The sequence below is a fragment of the Triticum dicoccoides genome, chromosome 1B (assembly GCF_002162155.2).
Source record: "Triticum dicoccoides isolate Atlit2015 ecotype Zavitan chromosome 1B, WEW_v2.0, whole genome shotgun sequence".
NCBI lineage: Eukaryota > Viridiplantae > Streptophyta > Magnoliopsida > Poales > Poaceae > Triticum > Triticum dicoccoides.
Window position 1 is genome coordinate 704,624,612 of NC_041381.1, and position 8,088 is coordinate 704,632,699.

General features: G+C 45.3%; 1 protein-coding gene across 2 annotated transcripts; it reads left to right on the top strand.

Moving 5' to 3' along the window:
• The first annotated feature begins 630 nt into the window (after positions 1-630).
• On the top strand, positions 631-5,606 carry LOC119349851. 2 transcript variants are annotated; one of them, XM_037617945.1, is made up of 9 exons: positions 631-967; positions 1,110-1,227; positions 1,361-1,780; positions 1,879-2,045; positions 2,135-2,237; positions 3,658-3,823; positions 3,917-4,317; positions 4,840-5,128; positions 5,215-5,606. In XM_037617945.1, the coding sequence occupies exons 4-9, from the start codon at positions 1,888-1,890 to the stop codon at positions 5,247-5,249; spliced, it is 1,152 nt and encodes a 383-aa protein (XP_037473842.1). In that variant the 5' UTR covers positions 631-967; positions 1,110-1,227; positions 1,361-1,780; positions 1,879-1,887; the 3' UTR covers positions 5,250-5,606. The 2 variants fall into 2 exon arrangements, with proteins under 2 accessions (XP_037473842.1, XP_037473841.1); XM_037617944.1 differs by lacking the exon at positions 1,110-1,227.
• Positions 5,607-8,088: the final 2,482 nt, after the last annotated feature.

Here is an 8,088-nt window from a genome sequence, read left to right on the forward strand (position 1 = left end):
TGAGATGGCCAGGACTACGTACAGTACACCACTCTTCGTGTACGTGTCGTGAATCAAAGGAGCGAAGGGATCGCGACCCGATTATTTTATTTTTATATAAAAAAGGGAAAAAATACTAGCAGTACTAGGTCAGAGGAGGAGCTCCGGCCAATGACAAGGGAGCACACGGATCGTGTGTTTCCTCTAATGAGCTCGCAGCCTTCCGATGCGGGGAGCAAAAAAATCCAACGATGGGGATGGAGAGGCACGCACACGAATGCTAGATCCGATCCGGAGGAGGCGTCACGCCTTTTTACGCCCCGGTCGGGGAGGAGCCTGCGTGTGGGCCCGACCGCACAATTACCGCGTCTGGCTGACCGCCGCCTCCCGCGCCTGACCGCGCAGGGCAGGTAAATCGGGAAAGCGTCCAAGGTAGTTGGCCGCCGCACCCGCACGTGATGCGAGGACGGTTCTGCTGCCACTGCAGGTGGGACAGGACAGGACAGGGAGCTCACTCCCTAGTGAGCTGAGCTGAGCTCCGTCTGAACGAACGGCCTGGCCCGAGGATTCAGCTCGGTTGGGTTGGAGCTTTCGCCGCAGCTAAAAACGGAGCCTATCTATTTTTTTTAATTTTTTTTGAGGGGAGCCTATCTTATTTTGGAAGCCTACCCTACCCTACCCGACTACTTAACCTCTCCAAGGGTGTCACGTCTCTGCCTCTTCCTCCTCCTCTCCAGATCTCCCCTTCTCCTCTGATCTTCCTCGGATCGGAAGCAAAAACTAGGGTTGACCCCAGGGATACCAAGAAGATCTCATGGCCACGGTTCCCATGGCCTTGGCCAAGGCCTTCGAGGGAGGTCCGAGCAACCTTTGTATCGTAAGGCTCTGGTCATGGCCGTGGTGGCCGCGGCTACCTTGTGCCATGCCATGGTGTTGACTCTGGTCATACCAACCATGCGACCGCTCTGTCCCATGGTGTTCTGCCAAGGTGGTACTAATTTCGTGGCGTAGGATTGTTCAATTTGTGAATTTTTGCCTAAAGAATTCTTCCATCGGTTCTTCAGCAAGGCTTGGGCATCAAACCACCTTTTGTCCAGTTTGATTTACTCTGTTATAGTATTTCTTCACAGAGGGAGTATCTACGAATTGTTCCATCTTTTTCTGAAGAATTCAGTATCGATTTGGTTCTATTTTGTTACAACAACAACAACAAACCTTGAGTGCCAAACAAGTTGGGGCAGGCGAGAGGTGAAATCCATAAGATCTCGCGACCAACTCGTGACTCTAGCACACATGGATTTGATTCAATTTTATTGTTTGTACTGAAAATTTTCTGCCCAGTTATTGGGCGAGATAACTAATAATTGCTCTCTTGTTTCAGATGGCAAGTTTTTGCAACAAGGGAGCAAAATCCTCCAATGCCCGGCTTCCCACAGAACAACCCCCTGGCCAGAAATCCTCAATGCACCAAACCCTTGCAACCTAATCCCATTGGGAAAAAATCCCCTTCACACGGAGTCTCTCGGGCCGGTACATTCAGCCCAGCAAACGAATCACTATGAGCCCCAGCAAGCCTTGATCCATGTGGCTGCCTCTGCAACCTGTTGGGCCGTGCCTGGTCGAAAAATCAGCGCCAGCCCGTCGGATCACTGGTCAAGAGGCCCATTTCCACCAGCATATATAAAGCTGCCTGCCTCCGGAGTCGCGAACCCTAGGCCGAAGCCCCCGTCCGCCTCCGCCTCCGCCTCCCCCCTTCGTCTTCCTCGCCGGCGGCGGCGCAGGACGAGCTCCCGCTCTCAAGGTAGGAATTCCCCGACTCCCCGATTCGACCCCCCCTCCTCTCTCTGGATTTGATTTGGCGCCGCCTGCTTGATCGAACCTTGTGTTGGTGCTGCGCAGCGCGTGGCCATGGCTGCCTGTCTTCGGTCGCTGGCCACGGGGGCGCGTCCTCTCAGCGAGCGGATCCTGCACCTCACTCCCATGCTCTCCGTCGTCCTGGCGGAGGACTGCTACCTTCAGGGCCACTATGGGTTTCTGAGTGCGCCTATGGATCTCGTACCAACAGGGTAGGGTATTTTCACTTGGTCTCCTCTGATGAATGGTCAAGATCCGGTTCGTCCTGGTCGGGGAACTAACTTGAACGGTGCTGCTGCAGGTCACCGTCTTTGAGCGAGGTGCTTCGCGAGGCTGGCAAGAGGTTTTCTGCGTCTGTAATTCCCGAGGAGTTCCGCTTGGCCTCGCCATCGTTCCTTGATGAGGTGAGCCCTCTGCCATTTGCACCCTAGGAAAATTGGCTAGCTATGAATGATTGGAGTGCTGCCCAGCTATAGTGACATGCTAGTTCCTCTAGAGTCGTGCAGAATTTGTTGGACTCATACCCATGGGCGCTGTAGATAGGTACTGTTGTGGTATCTTCCTATTTGATAGGACCTCCATCTGGTGACCTGCCTGCCATGTGGAAGACATGCACTGTGCATATTTCCTGTAGGGAGTATCTGGCAATTTGGTAGGACCGAGACCCGTTGACTATGCATGGACAAGATTGCTCCTGTAGCTTCCTACTCTATTTGCCCTGTTAGGGTTTGCATCATGCGAGCTCTGTTGCACTGCTGTGATAACATTGTTTGGTTTCCATTGTGTCTTGTAGTACTCCCTCCGTCCGGGTTTATTGGGCCCCTAAGCAACCTAGTGGTGTCCCTCATTCTAAGTCCCGTTCCTCGATTAGCACATAAACTAAGCCTTCTAATCAATTCGGTTTAATTCTGCCAGTTTTACTACCCAATGCATGCCTTGTGTTTCTCCATAATGGGCCACGCTTCCGTGATTTTTGCTGGTGGCCAGTTTCCAACGAGCACTGTATAGGTCAGTTACCACGTACAAGTAATCAGCATTTACTGTGTGCGATTTATTGCCTAATCTAGCATGCAAAATTAATAGGTTGCCTTGGTACCTGAGTTTTGGTCTCAGGGCTTAATAAACCCAGACGGAGGAAGTATCTGGTATCAGGTTTTCGTATAGAAATGGATGTAGTTCTGACTCTAGGGTCTATTGTTTTGAGTTCCTTCTTCTCCCTACCAAATTGACTTCTGGCAATTTGCTAGGACTGATAAGACACAATGAATGTAGGTGACCTAAGCATTGCTCTGCTCCCTTGTTGAATTCTGGTTGGTCATGTATTATGATTTATCCCTTCCTGCGCTCATTCATGGTTACACTGCTATTGTCATGCTTTTAATGGTAGGAACCAAAATCACCATACTTGTTCTGTTTTTAGGATCCATTTGTTGTCATGCTAGCCTCAACTGGATGTGTACCTTCCCCTTGTATCAGTTTAGTGTTGGATTTACAAATTTTATGACTGCTATTAGGCGTATCAGGATTTCTGTGCGTGCAGTGTCAAAGTTGTATTTATATTATGTGTGGCATTGCACAGCATTTGCATCTGGGTTTTATAAGCTTTGCAGCACTTGTATCTACACCACCCCCTTGGATCCGTTTAGTGTTGGGTTCACAAATTTTAGCATATTGCAGGACTTCATCTGTTGTCTAGGATTAAGCTATCGCTTTATTTGTTTAGTTGCTATTTGTGAATGACTGTGATGAGCTAGCTATCTTTGGAATGGTCATTATATGTTCGACTTGAAATGAAGAATAACCTTCGTGTATATGTGACACCAGGGTATCGATTTCTGCGGAACTGTTGAGAGGGGCATACCGTATTATCCTTTGGGCTTGTCAGCTGGCGTCCTGGGTGCCTTTCTGTTAGCAGAGGCTGCTTCATCAGATGAGCCTAAAGAAGATTCAGAAGTATTGGATGGTTCGGTTGTGTCCGGTGAACCTAATGGTTGGTCTGATTACCTTAATATTTGTTGAGCCTAGTTCATTTTTGATCTCAACTGCTGGCTTGTTCTCATACTGCTAATTACTGTTATTTCAGGATCAGGTCCCAAAAAGAATCTGTTTGACCGTATCAAAGAGAAGTTTGCTTCTTGGAAACATAATCTTAGTCGAGATCTTCAGCAGGAAAGGTCAGACCTCGAGAAGGAGAGGCTTCTGTTTGAGAAGCAGAAGAGTCGCTTTGAGAAGCAGCGTGTAGCCATTAGGAAAGAGTGGAGAGATATTCAGATGGAGAAGGCTCATATGTGGGAGTGGGGCAAGGACTACTTCGAGAAGAAGCTTGAACATGAGAAGTTCATGGATGAGGATAACAAGTTCCATAAGCGAGTTATGGCTGACAAAAAGTTTGAGCGGTTGCAACTGGAATACAAAATCGCCAAGTTACCAAAAGTTCCGAATGATGGTGCGAAAGAAGAAGGCCTGTACCGCATGGCCTGGAGGGTACTAACTTGTTTTCCTCACTCATGTTTATAATTAATTTGTTACCCTTCAAACGTCTTAACTTGTATGTCCTGATGAGGATCCTATCTTGTTCTTGAATGCTTGTTAGACACTGTTTTCAGTAATATATTGATGGTTATATTTTGTTATTACCATCTGTTAATACTGCTTGTGAGCCACCGGATACATCCATGTTGGTAGTTAGTTTGTTACTCTACTACTTACTGCTCAAGCATATCTGTTGTTTCCTGCCCTTCATGACTTTTGTCTTGAGGATTCTTTCTTTGTCTTCTGTTTCCTACTTTGTTATTGTATACTCCCTCCGTCCGAAAATACTTGTCCAAGGAATGGATGTACATCCAGATGTATTTTAGTTTTAGATACACTACTCATTTGTACCCATTTCTATGACAAGTATTTTTGGACGGAGGGAGTACTATTTTGTGATTGCGTTTTTGACCCTTATGCTAGTATAGTCTCTTTGGTATTGGTTGTGCTAACCAAGCAATCCTTTTTGTCTAGGGCTCGCTCTTTGCCCTCAAGTTACCTGGCGACTTGGTTACCGATATGCAGTCTTTTGAGAAAAGTTCAGCTTTCTGGGTGGTTATCCTTGGAGGGGCTTCTATTTCTTACTTCACGGTGGGCAATTTCAAGGCTTTTGTCGATGGGCGCTTTGCTGCTATCGAAAGGCATGTCAATCGCATTCTAGGCCGGACCCCTGGGCCTAACCTGTGTTTCTGTGGGAAGCCATACCCTGAGCTTTGCAGTTTCTGTGGGGAGCTACTTCCCGAGTTTGATTTTGTCATTGTTGGTAAGACGATGCTTCTGTAGTCTTGGTTGTTTTATTTGTCTTGGTACATAATGTTGCTGTGCTAAGTAGAGCTGTTGTTTTTTCAGACTATGACCGCCCCCGCCTCAGCATCGTGGATTGAGCGAGCTTGCTACAGCAAGGTGCTTGAGTTTTGGTGTCGAAGCAAGGCGTCGGTCCAGCGAGCGCGGTGACTCAGAATTGCATACCTGTGGCGGTCTGAAGTTGTAATGTTGTCTGGCTACTTAAGTTTTGTGCGTGGTAGTGAACCTTTGGTGGATTCTATTCTGTTATCTTCGTCGCTGTTATTACTTTGGAGTGAACCATATGGTCGGAAGGCTACTTAAGTTTTGTGCGTGGTAGTGGATTCTATTCTGTTAGTTTCCTCGCTGTTGTTACTTTGGAGTGAACCATATGGTCGGAAGGCAACTTGTATCTGGCTGCAGATTTTGCATTTCTTCATTTGCCTTTGTCCAGCTAAGTTGGGTATCCCGTCGAGGGCCCATTGGTTGCTCTATCTAGTTGTGCTAGGTCTGTGTGCTTACTGAATGCATCATCTGAATGGTTTTGCAGCCGAGTCTTAACCCACATGGTTGCGTACAGTCTCATAGCTCGTTGTTGTCTTCCTGATAGGATGTCCTGCATTATTGCTCGTTGTTGTTGTCAGAATGGTTACCACTGCCGCAGGGATGAACAAGAAAGGTTTACAAGATCGGCAAATATGGTCTGCAGTTGTGGTTGCTGTCTACTGACTAGTATGGAGTTTCTGTTTGCGGTCTTGCTATGTGAGATCTATCTTATCTGTTTGTAAAATTTGCTGTCTTTATGTGAGTATCTATCTTATCTGTTTGTAAAATTTGCTGTCTTGCTATGTGAGTATCTATCTTATCTGTTTGTAAAATTTGCTGTCTTTATGTGAGTATCTATCTTATCTGTTTGTAAAATTTGCTGTCTTGCTATGTGAGTATCTATCTTATCTGTTTGTAAAATTTGCTGTCTTTATGTGAGTATCTATCTTATCTGTTTGTAAATTTTGCTGTCTTGCTATGTGAGTATCTATCTTATCTGTTTGTAAAATTTGCTGTCTTGCTATGTGAGTATCTATCTTATCTGTTTGTAAAATTTGCTGCATGTGTGTCGTAAAACAGCACCACCAGTATGGTGCCATGGCATCTGTGCACTGTCTGAGTAGTGGATAGAGCAGTAATATGTCACGTGCGTCATGTGCTGGTTTAATTCTACTTTTTGTGCCCATCCTGGTGGTGGTTGTTGTGCTCGTAAGAAAAAAGTTCACACATACATATTGAGCTTGCGTTTTGTTGGTTGATACTTCGCCAAATTAGTTTTACATATCCATTTTTAGGACTGCATGAGCTCTAGTGAACCTGGTTTCTACTTGTACAGGTTATGCCTTGTGTATTTATATGCTTGCTATAAGTTGACTCAATATGCAAGTTGAAGGTATTATTCAAGCTACTGATACCATGATATGACACCAGGAAGGAATTATCTATAATGTTGCAAAACAGGGCGATTGTACATTATTGCGTTTGTAAGTAATAAAATGGCCACTTGTTCTTTATTGTTGGATGGAGAGTACCATTTGTCACTTATCTTAATTGCTTAAGCTTAGTTTTAATGGTCACACTTGGTATAGCAAGCCAGAAATTGCCTAGGCCTAGCTCTGGCAGAATTAACCTTCAAAACATGTCCCTAGTTTACTTTTCGTACCCGAGGAATATCCATCCGATGGCTGCCCCAAAAGTAAACTTTATTTTATCAAGAATAAGTTCAGTTTTGGTTTAAAGAGCTACTCCCTTCGTTCCGAATTACTCGTCGCTGAAATAGATGTATTTAGAACTAAAATACATCCATATGTGCGACAAGTAATTCGGAACGTGATGGATGTGATTGTCTTGGTAAAGTCCTTGATGTTTATTTCCTGGTTGTAAATGTGAATCATTATGTTCAAGTCTATCATGATGAGCTTGGCAAAGTTTGTATGGCACTAAAATTCGAGAATGCTGATGGGCTGCCATCTCCTTCGTCTTGTCTCTTTCATCCATTTATGCCCGTGCCGTGGCTAACTGTTTTATTAAAAAAGTCGGCATACATGGTTATTCCAATAACCATAATTACATCGTTTTGTTCTTGACATGTTGTATTCTTTGGATTGCCAACCATCAGAGTAACCAGGAATACAGTGGTAGTCAGTAGTGGCACCCTGTTAATTCTTGTATTATCCATACTAGTAATTTTTCCTATTCATCCTCTTGTACAGAGTTCTAAAGCATTTCCTTAGTTGGCAGTCTTATATGAAACCCTCCTTGGGTGTTAATCATTATATAATGTGTACATCTCAGACTGTTAGTTGTTGCCATCATGTTTAATAAGCTCGCCATCACGGCGTGGACGACGGCCTTGGACTTGCTCTTGGCCTTGGCGCCGTCCTAGTGGACGGCGGGCTCGGAGGAACCATTTTTGCCGGGTTTCATGGGCGTGGCGTCCGCCATGGGTTGTGGCGTGTGTGGCGTGGCATGGCGCCGGGCCACTGGCCAAGTGGCAATAGCCCAACGGCGGGGCAGTTGGGCGCTGGGGGATTTATGGGTTATGGCGGGTAGCCGCCATTTTCGTATGGCGAGCTTGAATTCGGTCAATGAAGTGCGGCGGGCACCGCTAAACCGCTCGCGTCGCTGCAGTCGACCACTACAGTACTCCCTCCCTTCATTTTTACTTCTCATAGAAGATTTTGTGTCGAGTCAAACTTTACAAAGTTTGACCAAATTTGTATGAAAAAAAAAATATCAACATCTACTACAATAGCAAATATACATAATATGAAACTACATTCCATAATGAATTTAAAGATATTTTGTTGGTCCCGTTGATACTTTTTTCTATAAGTTTGATTAATATAGAGATATTTTGATTACATACAAAATTTATATGCAGACTAAAAAAAC